This window comes from Gambusia affinis, linkage group LG17 (genome assembly GCF_019740435.1).
Source record: "Gambusia affinis linkage group LG17, SWU_Gaff_1.0, whole genome shotgun sequence".
NCBI lineage: Eukaryota > Metazoa > Chordata > Actinopteri > Cyprinodontiformes > Poeciliidae > Gambusia > Gambusia affinis.
In genome coordinates, this window is record NC_057884.1 from 4,611,082 (window position 1) to 4,629,017 (window position 17,936).

A 17,936-nucleotide genomic window follows, 5' to 3' on the forward strand; every position below is an offset into this window, starting at 1 on the left:
CAGTAGACTGTATCAAGCGCAGCGCGCCCCGCTCAGCGCGCCCCGCTCAGCGCGCCCCGCTCAGCTCCGCTCCCATCACACATCCCAGAAGATTTGCACTTGACTCAGACTGCGACTGCAACAAGTGACCAGAAACAGAGCTGAAAGATGTTAAACAGAAGCAGCAAATGGGAGAATTTACACCGCTTACTCAAATTATAGTTTAAAAACTAAATCAAAAATATCTTCATTAAAAATAACGTGTTTACTGTGGGCATAAGCCTATAATTTAAGTTAAGTCGTCAGGTAAGGCTCGGACACAAGGCCTAAGGGCTCGGGTCGGGTTGGATAATTTAGGCCCAGCGTTTCCCCCAGTGTATTATAAGCCTGCAACAACTGCATCGTCCCTGCACCTGCCTGTTGGCCTCACAATATTATTTTCAAATTATGATGCCAGCTCGTGCACCTCCCAATTGTTGTTACTTTGGACATTTTTCAACACAAAAACAGAGTAGCCCACTGATGAACTGCCCCAACACGCCGTCACCGCTCACTAGACTGATTTTTCATTTGATTCAGTCTAGCAGTTCTCTGGCTCCCATACATTGAAAACAGACGAGTAGCATATTCACATACTTCTGCCTGATCCAAGGAGCATAAAATAGTAAAGTCATCAAACTTGGACTGAGACTCTGTGTCAGCAAATATTAAAACTGAGGGGAAAGCTCAATACCACAGGTTTTCATTTAGTTAAAACCACCATGGATCAGGATTACGGAGCTCGTCTCTGAGAATCTGTTGGACTGTGACGCATTTCTTCACGTTTTCAAAAAGAAAAGCACGACACAATGCACTCACTTTGCTCACTGCAGAAGTCCGGCTCTTTCATGGTGCTGGGCATTAACAGCTCTCCCACGGCGGGCTGAATGGACACGCTGAACTGGTCCTCCTTGGTGCTGAGGAGGGACAAACAGAATTACAAAGAGTCTGAAACCCCCCCCAAAAAAACGCCTTCCTTACTGGACCCTGGATTGTTTTGTCGAGAGAATGCCTTGACCAGGGCCGTCAACATTGACCCATGCGATCAATCTAAAAAGTTTAACTTTCTTAGATTTGGAACTGCACTCATATAACATAATGCGGATTAATTAAATTACCCATTTGTCCTAAAACCCTCCGTCCCGTAGAGTGTTACTTCAAAGCAGCGTGCTACACGGCCTTGTACTGCGGTCAACAATGCACAGTCACAAATGAGAACATTTAGTGCTTCCTAAAGAGTTCAAGTTTTTAGATTTTGTCCAAAAAGTTACCAACAACCAGATCGGTTTTAGTAGGGCTCGGCCTTTAATTTCCACAGCAACTGCACCACAAATAATAATAATAATAATAATAATAATAATAATAATAATAATAATAATAATAATGAAATGACTGTTTCCTGGTATGTATATTTTTCACACTACTGGTGATAAATGAAGCCATGGTATGACGAGCTGCATATAAATAATAAACTGAACATTTAATCAACCCCAAATATTATCTTCTGTTGTACACTTTCATGGATTTCTTGAAATAATGCAAAAATATTTTGACATTTTTTGACAAATAAACATGATTTATGTTTATGTTGTGTTTGCTTGGACCTTGAAGCAGCGTTTTGGGATGATTATAAAGAAAGGGTGTAACACAAACATTATCCAATTTTTACTTTTTGTGTCCAATTTGGTTGGTAAAAAAAAAAGTCTAAGCTCGAATGAACATTTGATGATAAAGGTGTGTTTAAACATTCTTAACATAACTTCAGAGATAAAAAAATAAAAACAAACTATTTCTATGACATTTTTATACAACTGTAACAGAAAATTATTTGACAGATCTAAGAAAATGTTTCCGTACGAAGTGGCTGGTTAATGATGCTAAAGCTAAAGCTAGCATCCAAACATGGCTTTTCATTAGAACCAAACTAAAGGGCTAATTCCCAGATTTTAGAGAGTCTGGACAGTATGTGCGCTTCAAAACCTGAATCAGATTTAAACGGAAGTGGAAAAACTTTACATTAAGCAGAACATCATTAAAACACACATCAGCGAATGAAACTACATTCCAATTATTTGTTTTGGGGTTTTTACCAGCACAAGAATCACATTGAGAAAAGTGTGAAAACAAACTTAAACATATTTCTATCAAATGTGGAATATTCCACAATTAATACAAAATCTTTAAAACACAGTTTGTGCTTTGGGGAAGCCTATATTTATTAAAAAAAACAACAACAACAACAAAAAAACAGATGGATATTTCTAAAAATATTTGCAAAATATTTATAGATCGATAAAATTTGTAGGAAATGATTTGCTTATGTTCAAATATGTTCGCTAACGTTCTGGCTTAAATGGCTCAACATAACGTATTATATATATATATATATATATATATATATATATATATATATAAGTGAGCAGTTAAAATGCCTTTTAGTTTAAACTGATGCTAATGCTAACGTGAAGGAACCCATGGAACATAACGCATTGTGTATTTTGAGCAGCCTTGCGTCCCTCCTCCCTTCTTTTGGAAATGTTTCTCCTCTGGTTGCCGACCAAACCGATGGCTCTGTGAATAGAATTTTGGAGCGGATTGATCCGTCCTCTCCATCTCGGACAGATTTTCTGATAAGGTTATTGATCAGCTGAGCAGCGGTGCCAATGGTATTCAGCGGGCTGATTTGGGTTGGGGCTGATTAGTGGAAGGGGAGGGGGGAATAATTGTTATCCCAGTGAAAGGGGATCAATCGCGGTTGATGTCTCACCTGGGAACGAAGGCAAAGTGAGGGGGGGGGGAACAAAAAGGAAAAAAAAAAAATAACAGCAAGAACAAACAAGAGAGGCAAAACCAGCAGTTGGCGAAATTGATTCAAACAGTCATACAGGTGAGTTTTTCTTTTTGTTTTTTCAGGGCTTCCTGTTATCTTACCATAACTGGAAGTTGGCTGCCTGTGTGGAGTCGCTGAAGTCGATTCCCAGGGACACGCTCACCGAGGCCCCCGGCTCCAGCCGCTCTGTAGAGTGGAAGTAAAGGGGAGGGGGAAAAACACGAGGAGAGAGAGTGAGCTCCAAGGGCAGGGCGTGCGGCGCGGAGGGGGATGAAGGGAAGGGAGAGCGGAGTGGAACAGACAAGCGTCTACACAGCGTGCGTTTTCTACGTCGCAAAGCAAGGCCGCCACGTGTGAGAAATCTATCCTTCAATCTCCTTTCTCGACAAATTCAGCCTCTGAAGAGGAAAAAAAAAAAAAAAAGAGAGAGAAGAAAAACAAAAGAGAAGCATCTTTCCAAAGCAACAGAGCCGTCAAGGACTAAATCAGCATCAGGAGAGCCGAGGTAGAGTTGAATAAACGAGGAGTTTAAAAATGTTGGAGAGAATCAGAATCTTAAAGTGACACATGGAGTTTGGAGCGACTTTAACCCAAGTTAGAAAACGTGATCACTGCTGATTAACGATGATATTTCTTTTCTTTATTTGCATGATGGGATCCCTAGGCTCGTCTCGGTAAACTTTGCTGGATAACAAATTGTCCCAGAACGTATTGCGATACATGATAATATTGTAGTTTTGAGACCATTACAGCCATTTACAACCAATATAATAACAACATTAGCCTAATAATCCAGGTACACACACTCAAATATCCAAAATAACTTAATTTATAAAGATGTTTAATTTGGAATCCGAAAACATTTTAAATATCCAAAATAAACAAACAAAACAACAATTAAAACAGATTATGAAGTTTGTAAAAACTAAAATAGTCATTCATCTGAGACAGTGAAAACAGGCAAAAGTGGCAGGTAGTGCAGACTGCTTTGTACTGGGTGTCAAACGTTTGCAGAGTTTCTCAGAATGGCGGCTTTTCAGTTACTTTAAAGGAGAGCGTTTTATTGACGACTGTTGTCCAAATGGAAATTACTGCGCTCCTTTAAATTTATTTCCTGACCAATTGTTTTATTGCTTATTGTGATGAGCTTAAGGATGCCTCTCTCCACATAACCAGCAGACACATCACTCAAAAGTAAACAAAAGTAAACACCTTGATATAATGTGACAGGCAGCAGAAAAGAGCAAATTTTCTGATTATCATCATCCTTCAGCAAACAGACACAAAGCAGCTCAACATAAAGCTTTTGTCTGTATTCATCCCCCTGCAGTTCATCCAAACTAAAGCCAGCCTCCGGCTCACCGTACCCACACTCGATCGATCCAAATTACCCACCGTTTGGCTGCATGAGTTCCTTCAATGCCCAATCAATCCCCTGCAAAGGGCGCTTTTAGCATGCTTCACCGCGCACCGCTTCTGTCTCGCGGTGCGTTCAGGGCCCGCACGCACCAGAGGTTTTAAAGGTACAGTTTATCAGACGGAAAACTGGGGACGGCGTGTCAATTTTCTTCTCCTGATCGACATCATTGAAAATGTGATTTGATTGGATCTGGTGATTAGTCGTTGGCTGTTTTTATTTATTAATTTTTTTAAGTAGGCTAAATGGGCTTAGAGGGTATTTGACGATTTGATGATCATTTTAGATCCGTCTGGAAAACACGAGCCAATAAGCCACTCGCATGGAGTAGGGGTTGTCCAAAGTGTGGCCCGGGGACCATTTGTGGCCCATGAAGTGATTTTGATCGGCCAACGAAATAGAAAGCTAATGCAAGTTATCTTTATTATTATTTTTTTTAATAAAGCAAAAGTCAGAATTCCTATTTATGTGTTTGATCTTTAATGACATACAAGTTTCATGAAATGTGTTTATTGTTGAGCAGGAAAACCTATAAATCACTAACTAATTTTGTATTTTTTATTTAATTAATTTTGTGGCTCGCCAGTAGTTTTTAAATTTGTCAGTTTCGCCCAAAGCATGGCTGCTCTTTTAACCCTTTAAAAACATTTATACAATCGTTGCTCTGAGAAGTAGCTCATGTAGCTCCGCAGGTGTTTGCTAATTGCTGCTGACTAGTCTGAAGGAGCTGAATTCAGGAGTCGGAAACTCAGAAGCTCACAAACTGTAGCTCTGAGGAGGAGCTGCGTCTTGGAGGCGGAGCTAGGTCCACCCAGGTGTTTTCCAAAGCTGAATGGTTGCCATAGAGATTGACAAATTTCTTAGACATGCATGAAAGAATCAAAGCAACACCCCAGGTATGTTTTTGAGGACAGACTAACATTATAGCACGATGTAAAGCTAAAAAAAGAAAGTAAATTTTAAACAATAGTGCCCCTTTAAAGCAAATGTGGACTTTTTTTTTTAAAGTGACTTTAACAAACTCATACAAAGCATCTGTCCAGTCAGAGGAGGCATTTCCATGCTGTTGCTACCAATGTACAGAGTAACAAACTGTAGTTGGCGTTTTTTGTGTGCAAGCGACTCACCAACAGTGTTAAAGCAGTGGACATTCAGGCTGGCTGGGCTCTGATCTCCTATATGGATCTCTTCCAGGCTGTGATCTGAGCTGTTGGTCAGGATGACCTGCACCGCAACCATACTGGGCTGGTACAAGCACGGCTGCCGGGGAAAATGGTACTTGGCCGACAAGCCTTTTCCCGTCATATGGTGGAGCAGCTCGTAGGTTTTCACGGGGCCAAACGATGAAGTAGTGACCTGGAGAGAGATTGGAATAAAAATCAGTGACACAAACAAGCAGCCATGATACATCGATTCTTTTAGAGAAGTCTTTACACATTTCGTCAACGTATTGCATTTTACTGAGAGTCTATGACACAAAGCTGCATGCGAGAATTGAAAAGTATGTGTAATTTTACATTATTTATTTATTTTTTACAAATTGAAATTTGAAATGCGTAATTGTAACCCGAGTCCACCACTTCCTAATATAATCTCAGAATGAATGCAAGAACAAACACAATCATGAAGATCAAGAAATGCAACAAAAACAGAATTTCAGTCAGTATGACGTATAGCAAAAATCTAAAAATGAAAACACACACTGAACATCACTATTAGACATGGTGGTGGCAGAGTCATGCTGTGCCGGGATGTGGAAGCTGGTTGACGGTTGATGGGAAGTTGGATGGAGCTAAATAAGTGAAGAAAATGTGTTAGAGGCTGAAAAGGAGTCAATGGTTTTCCTTCAACAAGGAGAATGAGCCCAAACATTCAGCCAAGAGTTAGAAAGAGATTAAAGGATATTCTTTTGTTAAAAGGGTCTACACAAAGTTCAGACATAAATCTGCAGCCAGAGAACAGCTGCAACTAGCAATCGATTAATCGGATAATAAAATTGACACTTTCTGCAAACTCGTCAATTAATCACTTAAGCTGTTTTTACATAAAATTAAAAATACAGTAACATATGCAAATAAAGTGATTAATTACCTTTATTAAATAGGAAAACATTTGTCTAAGACGCAATAACATTCTATTAGTGAACGCTTGATCATTTGTAGCAAATGATGCATCTGCAGCTAAAAAGAATAAAAAAACTTTAGTTTTTTGTTATTTATGTATATTTTTTGTACAGCTTTGACATAATTACGGCTCTGGGTGTGTTGTTCTTTGAGCAAAATTGTATCTTTTTTTCCTTTTACGGAGTCGGTGTAGCGATTAATTAATGACTAAATTAGTTGACGATTATTTAAAAAATAAAAATAAAAAAATCGATCAATCATGATGAATTGCTTCAGCCCAGAGTCAGACCTGAAAACTGAACATCACAGATCCCACCAATCCTATCCCGCATTATGATTGCGCATCATCTTGTGAAAAAATTTGAGCATAAACTTTTTTTTTTTTGTGAGGCAGCTTTGTGCAAAAACTCAATATTCCGTACAATATTGTGCAACTGCGTCCAAACTAAAGGCCAGGTCGACACGAGGATATCCGTCCGTCACGCGACGTACGCTCACACAGCTGAACGTATCTAATCAACACCTAGACAGCGCCTCTTGTTGGCGAAGAACTCTGCCTTCGTTAAGTCTGGAAGGCGAAGAGGAGTGCATCGAGGAAACGTCCTCAATCAGCTGAGTTAGATGAAAATGGGCCAGATGCTCAGGCAAAGAAGGCTGAATAAAAACACCCCTAATGAATAGAAACACAAGTGCCAGCCTCGGCCCCGAGCCCCTGCCTCTGGCTGGCTGTTTAAAAGGAGCTTTTACCCTTTCAGAAGCAGGAAATTGTATTACCTCAGAGAGGCGCTGAAAAGAAAAGGAGGTGGAGGCGGCGTTTTAGTTTCTATCTGTGGAATTAACATCCTGTTACAGCAGATGAACGCCGTTCGCACTCCGTGGTGTGGAGATTCTCGACTCTCATTAGAGAGACGAGATGTCACAGGCAGCCCACACAAGGCAACACAATACAGCAGGCAAAATGTGTGTGTGGTGTCTTGTTTTTTTTGTTGTTTTTTTTTAAAGTAGAAAATTATCACATAATGTCCATAAACAACAGACGTTGTGTTTGTGTTGTGTTCAAAACAAAACAAAGCAAACAACAAGCACAACAAAAAGTACGGGTGTTTTCATCCGGCTGCAATAAAAGTCACATCTTTTCTTTCTTGAGTGACAGCACTAATTAGATTTAACTAGACTAAAGATAAACTAAAAAAAGAAAAGAAAAAAAGATTAAGACTCAAAAAAGTATTATCACCTGGAGACACTCACTCAGAGTTCAGGGAATAAATACAAATATATCAATCGACAAAAAGGACGAGAGAATTACAACAACAGAGAAATGAAAAGTATTTCAAAAAATAAAAAGGCTGGAAACAAACTAGACTCTACAAACTTACAAACCCAAGAGGTGTGATAAGAATCTGTCATTTGGGGTCAATTATTAATTTTGGGTTTTATTTTTTTGATCCATTCTTGTTTCTATTTTAGTGTAGATTGATTATACGGCATTAAGGTTCTGTTATGTTGATGCAAAATGAAGGATTTTGTTAAGTCTCTTATTAACACAGTCTAAATAACATCAATTAAGTTCACTTGTGCAGCACATTTCAGCAGCAACGCAGTTCAAAGTGCTTTACTTCATGAAAACATGTAAAACAAAAATGAAGGTCACTCCATCTGCTTCAACAGCACTCATCAGTTCATACAACCTTCTTGTTTCGCTCCCAAGTCAAAACTTTAATCTCCTTCACAAATTGCAGATTTTCCTTTGGTTAGCCTCACAGATTATTGGTTTTCTTACAGCTACAAAGTTGTTCCACTGAGTTTTCTTCATTGTGCTTGTAGTCAACCTACTGTTTTTATCAGTTTCAGTTTCTGTACTATTTCTTTTTACATAGGTTATTATATTCCTAATTGCACTGGCTGAACAAATTAAATTTGTGTTGTCTTTACATGTTTGACCAAACTTGTGAAGCTATAAGGGTATCGCAGTGTGCTGTACCAACGCAGAGTTAGCAAATAAATGTACAATTCAGCACATTTATGTCTGTGTTAAAACATATAAAACGTTTTAAGTCAATTCTGCACCGATTTCTGTATCAGATCACTGTCTGGCGATACCGATATCTGAGGTTCAACATCGGAAGTTAATAAAGTGGATCGGTGCCTCCCTAGAATTCAGACTTTTCTATTAAAAACCTGTGGAGTTTGCTGCAATCATAACATCTTCAAAGGACCAGTAATTTGTAATTATTTTTAAGAATATAGGCAAAGCAAGCTTGCAGATGGATTACAGACACTATAAAAAAAATAGAAATTTAAAATAAAACGTGCATCTCCTGCCACTAGACCTTCTTGGCGTCTGTAACAGAGGTCACAAAAAACATTCGTCTCTCGCGGCAGTCACGCCGCCACGGAAATTTATCGGACCACTTTTGGATGTGTCGGAGCAGTCGGTGTCGATAAAGCCCGCTGTAATGTTTGCCAGGCCGTCACGACGGAGATTTACCTCCCTGACAGAGACATCCCACCTTCAAGGTCCTCCTGTGTGCCGTCCCCCCCCCCGGTCCCCCTCTTATCTGAACGGGGATGAGGACAGCGCTTCAAACTGCATATTATCACCAATTTGACATGGTGGACAGTTAAAGGCTGACACGAGTGCCCACACACCATCCGCTGTTGTTCTACGCCGCGCGGAGCAATCCCATAACACCTCAAGTGTAAATAAGAGAGGGAGAGGGATGTAACCTTGACTTCTCTGTCAGTCTCGTTTTTTTTTGTTTTTCCACTTCTTCCCTTCGGGTCTGGGCCCGGAGGCTCGGTCCCGGACAGGAAAGGAGGAAGGTGACAATGAGAGAGGAAGTTGATTGAGAGGCTCTATTATGCATCAACTTAAAGGAAGCTCCAGTGATGGATGACACAGACACGCCAGTCACCTTCAGAGCACGGACGCAGCGTTCCCAGCATCCTCTCTGGCAAATGACCTGAAAATCCTGCTGACGTGCTCAAAAAAAAAAAAGTCTAAGGATTGAGGCGGGCTTCGCGTTGAAACGAAAGAGCTGTGAAGTGCACAGCGACGCATGGTTTATATATATTGAAAAATCCAGTTTTAGTTTTTGCAGATATTGTCCACTTGGGATTTTAAACTCTACAAGAATCGCCGGGCTTAAGATAAGAGAGACCTGCGTTTGATTTTCAGGGCCCGGCCGTTTCCCCCTTCGATCTGAAGATGACAATTAATTGAAGGGGCGTCACAAAGACCTTGGCTGCAGATTGAATTAAATAAATGTTAGCACGGCCGCCCTAAACCTACTTTAACTTGACAAGGAGCCTCTCCAGGACGCACATACAGAGATTACTTCATTTGTGTCAATTTTTTAGGAAATTAGATTTTCTGAAATGATTAATTTTGATTTTTTTTTCTTCATTAAGGCAGATTAGCAATAATAGAGAATTGATATTCAGAGGCCGGGGTGTCCTTCATCCAGTGCCACACACACTTTTTATGCATCTATTTACTGAACCTGAGGCATAGATTCCACCAACAAGAATTCCTATGAAAATGAAACGTAATTTAATCTAAAAACCCCACCACATTATGAAAACTAAAAATATTAACATTTGCAGCTGTACATTTGTAAATGTGCAATTAAAATTTGTATCTTTTTCCCCAGGTATTTGGATACTTAGATGGTCAGGGCCGGATATAAAAGGATTTGGGCCAGTGGGCAGGACCAAGTTTGGGGCCTTAAGGAAAAATTATTTCACTAATGGAAATTACAGTACATCAATAAGTAGTCTTACAAATTTTCTGAGCATTGTTTCTATTCATGAAAGTCCCAAAATATTTATACAACTCACGTGATATGCGCTGATAACTTTTAAATAAAGTACAGTGTTTGCAAAACATACTTTCAAAAAAAAAAACAACTTTGGTGCGTCCCCCAAAAAATGGGGCCCTGGACTACTGCCCCTGAAAGCCTTTTATAAAATCAAAGCTGTCCGAGGTTACATTTTTAACCATTTCAAATGGAGTCAACCATTAAGGACAATGAATTTTATTAGAATTTTTCTGCTAGGATTTGAAATGCTTTCAAATCTGAAAAGTGTGGCTGAATGCTTGACGAACATGCCAATTAGCTTGCCACCGCAAGCGAGGAGTTGGGCTCCTTGAGCTTCTACACCATGATTATCCATGTTTTTATGAAAGCAAGCATTTCTAAACAGTCAAATTTGTCTTGTTTTCTAGCAATCTTTCTACCTGCTGACCTGCAGTGTGCAGCAACAGGTAAGAGAGGAACAAGTACAGCCAGAAAGGGTTCACATTAAAATGATATTTCAGTGGGAAAAGCATGAATTAGGAATGCACCGATTGCAGGTTTCTGGCTGATCATTGATATTTAAAAAGTCAAACCTCTCACAGCAGAGCAGAAGAGGACAGCGGCTGACTTTCAGACCCCTGCTGAGGTGGGCAAGATCAGTTTCTTATGCAAATTTCGGCCGATTGCAGATCTCCCAAGATTAAGGAAATCCAGTAAAGCCTGGTGGCCCGCTAGGATTATAATGCACTGGAGGAAACCCAGTACTGTAAAAGACAAATGGAGCTTTATCAATTTTAGAAATGAAAAATTAATAAGTTCTGAATGGCAACAAATTCACATGTGTAAGCAGTAGGCCTGTCAGAATCAATAATAACTCAATTAATTGCATGATAAATAAAAACGAGCTCAACAATTTCCATTTGCAGGATTTATTGTTTTTCTCCTCTCCACCAAAAACCGGTGCGTTATACTCATCTAGCCCCTTTGTTGTTTTGTTTGTTTATTTCGGATCTTCAAAATGTCTTCCAGCTCTAGTGTTAAATTTTCATTAGAATTTAAAGTTTATCAATCTTTGAGAATGTGTCCTTGCGTTATTATGCCATTACCATTATATTACTTGAGAACGATCTCGCGGTAACTTCTGGGAGAATTTATCGTCCAGCAAAATTTGTTATTGTGAGAGGCCTAGTCAGCAGTTAAATTCAAAAATTTTTGCAACTAAAGAGATGCTTTAAAACCCGTCCGTTCTCCATAACAAGCGGCCGGTTCACCTGACTGACCGCTTCCTCGCGGACATTTCTTCCTATTCAAGAAGCAATCTCTGCAGTTTGAGTGGCAGCAAGAGGCTTGGAGGGCAGGAGCTGCTATATTCGCGGCACTAGAGGTCCTTCTGCTGATTCATAATTAGACATGAACCCTGGAGCTTACGGCGGCGTGTGAGGAGGTGGGGGCTACGGGGAGGTCATGGGGGTGAGGCGAGAGACGGGGGAGGAGGAGAAGGCAGAGCCTGCGCCCGCCTGATGGACACCAAATGAACAAATTATGATGGGCCCCTCTGGGCGTGATGGGGTCAAACGCCCCGCGCCCCGCCGCTGACAGTTCAATTTCCCCCTAACGCGGCCCCATTCGCCGACCGCTAATTATGAATGAAAAGTTATCAGCCTCGGCCGCCCGCACCCCTCGCCCCCCAACCCCGCCGCCGCACACACACGGACAGCGGTCGGAAGAGGTTCGGGGGTAGTGGATGGGGCGGGGGGAATTTAAGAGGCAATTGTGAGAGATCCTGATGTCAAAATGTTATTAGAGAGAGCGGTAGCATGCAGAAACGAGGGGAGAGAGGAGCAGGAGACAGAAGAGGGAGGTGGGTCAAAGACAGTGACCGGGGTTAATCTAAACGCCTTTGATAACCATGCAGTAATTCTCTAAAAGGGCCCGAGCGCTCAGCTGAGACACAACCGCTGCCTCTGTGGGCAGATTGCTGAGAAATAGAAATGACACAGGGGCCAGTTGGGGTGTGTGTGTGGATGGGGGGTGGGAGAATGTGCATATGCACGAGCTGGTGTGTGTACGCGAGTGTGTGAGTAAAAGGTGAGGTTATTTACCCTTGTCTATGAATTCTGCTGCCCCATCATGTATTTATGCATAGAATTGACTCTAAATCAGATGGTGATGTGCAAAAAGTTCCCTGTTCTAATCTGCATTTCTATTCGCCATTACTCCCTGGCCTTCACCTGAGGAGGAGAGACTGACTAACAAGACTCCAGCTGCATCCATGTTGGTTTGAGAGCAGCTGTCAGTCATCCTGACAGGCAGGGAGGAAGGCAGAGAGTCAGGGGGGTGGTGGGCAAACGCAAATTACATGCTAACTGGACGTAAAACTCATCAGCTCAGAGGGGACGGTAGGAAGAACATTTGGGGTGCGCTCACACCAGTACTATTTAGTCGTCCGCTTTAATCAAACTCCAGGTCGCTTTATCTAGAAAGTCCGGTTTGTTTGGGGAGCTGAGAAGGCATAATCGAACTCTGATGCGGACCCAAAAATTTAACTCTGTTTCGGCAAAAACCTAAGTCTTGGATCAACTGAAGTGAACTCTGGTTTGGTTCAAAAGCAGATGTGAAGGGCAAGTGAACCAGAGACTGCTCCAAAAGTAAGAAGTGGACTACCACGCAGGGCATTCTGGGTACATACAACCAAAACAAACGTCAGAGTCTAGCACTAGTGGGAGAAATGGCTTGTGGTCTTTTAACAAAACTGAAGAGAAATCCTGCGACCAATTAAGTCTGACGCTACTCCATTTTTTGTTTACATTTTGTGAGAGGAAGTTGAGCTCATGTCTTCTTCAGAGGTTTTAATGTTGCTTCCTTCAGTGGTTCTTGGTACAGCGCCACCACAGGCGAGAAGGGGAACAAGTTTTTAAAAAAAAGTTTGGTTTGTTTGACAAAGTGAAATAGAATCAAAGCAGCTGAAAATGTAACATATGTTGCAATTTTGGCCCCGAAATCGAACCAAGGCTTCCAGACTAAGGTTGAGACCATGTGCGCCAGACTGAAGCCTTTTGTGATCCACTCTTTTGGCAGAAAGAGAGAGAAACATGGGAAAACCAAAAAATAAAATCATGCAAAAGGAAATGATCGAGTTCTTTAATCATGCGATTAAATCACTTATACTGCTCACTGCGACAGACTTGGCTCCAACCCTGAGAAATTTTAGAGAAAAAGAATAAATGCTCTCTTCTTGAGAAAAGTGAGCTCCACATTGCAGAGCCAGTAAGGGTACCGCTAGTTACGATTGTTTAAAAAAAAAAGAAAGTCTGAACTTTTTTTTGTCTCCATAGAACAGATTTATCTATTCATCTGATCTGAAGCTTTTACAAAAAGTCGATCAGCTATGAATGAACTATGGTCTCATAATCTAATAAAGTATCATAATGAATTGCTCCACTATAGCTAAAGGTGGAGTCGGACGATATGGCTGAAAAATATCTCAGGATATAAGCATTTCATATCAGTAGACAATGATCACTATTGATCCGTTTTTTGATTTAAATATCAACGCTAAACTGGTAGCATGACCTTCACTGTTTTATCCACAATTTTCTCTCCATATGTTAATTTTTCAGTAGTTATGAGGCAAGGTGGCAAAAAATGAAACTACTGCTGCAAGTTACTCAACAGGTTGTTGCTAGGTAACCAAAGAGTGAGCAAATGAGTCGATGCTACCAACCTAGCTTAACTGGCTGTGAGAGGTTGAGCAGATCAAGTCTTTCCCCTGCCTACATCTCCCACAATGCTGTGCAGTTCTGGATAGGAAGTCAGTGAATATTCCACCAAAAGTATTATCAATTGATTTTGATCACTTGTCAATTGATTTACTGTCTAGCCATAAATAAAATGAACATAATATCCCTACAAAAGACAACAACAGGTTGCAGTAATTTCATGTCATGATTTTGTTGCGATTTAAAAAATCCTCTAACGGCAGCATTTTCAAACATCCGACTTTGTCGTAGAAAAATAGACACAGCAGCAGCTGAGAGAGTGGTTTGGACGTTCCCCTCCCAGGGGAAGAGAAGGGATACAAAACATACAGATGTGAAGAGCTGCTCACATACTGTGGAGAGAAAGGAGCCGTCACACCAGGAAAGGTCAACCATCAGATATACACAACGCGGAGACACGAGGGACACAACACCTGACAGAAAGAGATGGAGGGCGGCAGAGGAGGAAGAGAGAGAGAATCAGAGCAGTTGGACTTCTAGATGAGGCACAGAAATAGAGTTCAAGGGTGTGGAAGAACAAAAAGACAGCGACGGTTGAAAAAGACAGACTATAAGAGATACAGGAAACGGGGAGAGCTTCTGCGCTGTCCCGACTGGCTATAAATATAGCGAGGCTTGAAAGGTCAATAGTTGGCGTCTGGCGCCGAAATGTTCCTCAAGGGAGAGGAGGCTCATTTCGCCATCGCGTGTTGATGCTGTGGTGTCAGGGAGAAAGGAACAATCGAGTCCCGGCACACACTGCTGGAGGAAATGTCACTCCGTCTGACAGCATCACGGTCAGACGGAAAGTTTGGAAATGGTGGGCACCAACCTGCATGGCGGACGAGACGTTGGAGAGAGAGAGGCCTTCGAGGTCGGACAGCAGACTTGAGGAGAACACAGAGGACTTTGGTGCACTCGGAGGCGCAGCAGAAACTAAACAATGAAAGAAACAATGACTCAAACCACGCTGATTCAGTTAGTGCAAGGGTGGGCACTCCTGGTCCTTGAGGGCCGGTGCCCTGCAACTCTTAGACGTCTCCCTGGTCCAACACACCTGAATCAAACAGCTGAACCACCTCCCAAGTGCAGTCAGGTTCTCCAGAGTCCTGCTAATGACCTCATTATTTGACTCAGGTGTGAGAAACATCTAAAAACATCTAAACGTTGCAGGACACCAGCCCTCGAGGATCAGGAGTGCCCACCCCCGACTGTCTAGCCATACATAAAATGTCTTTATTGAGACTGGCAAACTGGTTGTGTTAAGCTATAAGATCAAAAAGGTAAAAACTGAGAATACACAATCATTAAGCCCCCTCAACAATGGATAAGGGCTATTGTAGACTCCCCAAAGGCCTTCATGTTCAGTTAAATCTGGATGGGTTCCAGCAAATTAGGAAAAAAATAATTTAGTGTGAATACTTTCTACCTTCTTAATGCCAAGAAAAAACAGAAGGTATTCCCCTCTTTGTCCTAAAACATCAACATGTGCTCCCCATCTTGGCAAAACTCTCGTGGATGTCTCATTAGCTTGTAGCTTTATGTAGGAAGATCACTCCACACTCACTATAATCATTCTCAACTTCCTTTAGACTCCCAGCAACCAGCGTAACTAACCGTGGGTGCAATTTGGAGGTGTGCACCCTTCTCCTTCAGAGTCATACTCACCTGTGTGGCGATCAATCCATACAAATTGAGGTGTGGTATTTATTAGTAAACAGGCATGAATTGTTGATTGCAAGAACAGAAAGAACATCTGGGCCTTTTAGGTGATCTAGAGTCACCTAAAGCAAGTGTGGTCAGTCCAGATTCCAAGTTTTTTTAAGTTGGAGAGGATTCTCCATAACAAAGTTCTGCAGTACAAACAATATATAATTTGCTGACATGTGTGTTAATATTTATGAACCCTGCATTATGGAGCAACCAGGTTTTCATGGAGCAAATTTGACACTGACAGAAACTGTCTCTCTGACCATCTCATAAATAAAAGTACAGTCCTTCCATCTACGGAAGATTAATTTTGGGTGAATAATCCTACTATCTGAGAGTCATTATTGTTCCTACAGCCAATCAGGGATGAGGCAGGATGATGATGCAGAACACAAATCTGAACACAGTGGACCACTACCTAGTCAACTTTCTGTATTTGATTAGTTTTCTGTGGAATGTGACTCGCAACTTATTTGTTGAAAATGTATGTAAAATGTTTGGAAGAAAATGCAACTTGTGAAGCTGGAAGCAACTGGGCACTTCACACGCCATTGGCTGGTATTAGCAAATCAGTCAATCCATGACCTGCATTTATTTTGCATTGGAACAACAATAAAGGAGACTCTAGATTTTATGCCGCGTTGCATTTGTAGTCGGGACTCAGAAATTTTGACTTCCAAGTTAGCGAAAATGGACTGGAACTCTCCACGACTCCCAAAGTTGGACGTCCGCTTCAAATATTCTGAGAATCTTTCAAAAAGACAACATCAAGATTCAGTGTGGCCGCTCCTCATATCAACAACAGTAAACTGTGGTGAAAACATGTTTATTTTTACAAGTCATACTTGTAAGAGTGCGTCCGAAACCAGTGACACGTGTAGCGCCTTTAGCTAAACTGAACAATGAAATGTGCTGTTGTGGAAGCCCCCTTTTCCGGGTAGAGTGCCTTCTCCGGGTCAGGGGGGGGTGTCCTGCCCCAAGTATCTCGGGATCTTGTTCACGAATGGGGGAAGAAGGGAGCGGGAGATCGACAGGTGGATTGGCGCAGCGTCTGCCGTCAAGCGGGCGCTGTACCGGTCTGTCGTGGTGAAGAGAGAGCTGAGCCAAAAAGCGAAGTTCTCGATTTACCGGTCGATCTACGTTCCCACCCTCATCTATGGTCATGAGCTTTGGGTCATGACCGAAAGAACGAGATCGTGGATACAAGTGGCCAAAATGGGTTTTCTCCGTAGGGTGGCTGGGCTCTCCCTTAGAGATAGGGTGAGAAGCTCAGTCATCTGGGAGCGACTCAGAGTAGAGCCGCTGCTCCTTCACGTCGAGAGGGGCCAGTTGAGGTGGCTCGGGCATCTGGTCAGGATGCCTCCTGGACGCCTCCCTGGTGAGGTGTTCCGGGCACGTCCCACCAGGAGGAGACCCCGGGGAAGACCCAGGACACGCTGGAGGGATTATGTGTCTTGGCTGGGATTCCTCCGGAGGAGCTGGAAGAAGTGGCTGTGGAGAGGGAAGTCTGGGCCTCCCTTCTGAAGCTGCTACCCCCACGACTCGACCCCGGATAAGTGGAAGATGATGGATGGATGGATGTTGTGGAAGGTACAGTTCGATGTTCGTAAGAGGCACTGCGGAAATGGCTGCTTGGGCTTTACGATACACGAATCCTGACTTTTCCGACTAAGTTCACTGGAATGCTGTTAACTTGTCTATGACGGTATTTACAGCTCCGAGTTCCAACTCCTGAGGTAAGTGGGATGCAGCATTAGCTTCTGCAGAATGGCAAGGCGACTTTATTTACATAGCACCTTTCAGCCAAAGACAATTCAAAGTGCTTGTACAAGAAAATTAAAAACATACAAAAAGAAGATGGTAATAAAAGATTTTTTTTTAAAATCAAGCAGATTAAAAACAAAGTAAACATTAAAATTTTAAATATAGTGAATGAATAGAATTAAAAAGAGTAGTGCTACAATGGTTTCTACACTGTGTATTAATGCATAATCAGGTATATTTGGTATGTAAACGATTAAAACAGGCTGTGTTGAGAAATTTTGGAGGTGGTCTCAAGTATTCATGGATTTTAAATATGCTCAGGCGCTAGCGGCTACACTGAGTTTCACTATAGTTTACAGGTAACCAGGCTTAGAACGGACAGATAAACTTACAGTCATCTAGATCCAATAAAGAAACTTCCTTCTTGGACTTTACCTCCACCTAAAAAGCAAGCACAGCAAATTCACAATGAGCGTAAAAATAAAAAGCAACAAGAAGATGAACTGAAGCATTGTG

General features: G+C 41.7%; 1 protein-coding gene across 4 annotated transcripts in view; it reads right to left on the reverse strand.

Annotated features, from left to right (window-relative positions):
- ap3b1a (adaptor related protein complex 3 subunit beta 1a) overlaps nt 1-17,936 on the reverse strand; it is a 59,773-nt gene that overhangs the window by 12,073 nt on the left and 29,764 nt on the right. For all 4 annotated transcript variants that reach the window (XM_044095678.1, XM_044095679.1, XM_044095677.1 and 1 more), the window contains 5 exons: nt 17,813-17,861; nt 14,779-14,882; nt 5,393-5,621; nt 2,950-3,034; nt 838-935 (listed from right to left, as the gene is read on the reverse strand). In XM_044095678.1, the coding sequence (XP_043951613.1) occupies nt 838-935; nt 2,950-3,034; nt 5,393-5,621; nt 14,779-14,882; nt 17,813-17,861 (565 nt within the window). The remainder of the gene's footprint in view (nt 1-837; nt 936-2,949; nt 3,035-5,392; nt 5,622-14,778; nt 14,883-17,812; nt 17,862-17,936) is intronic.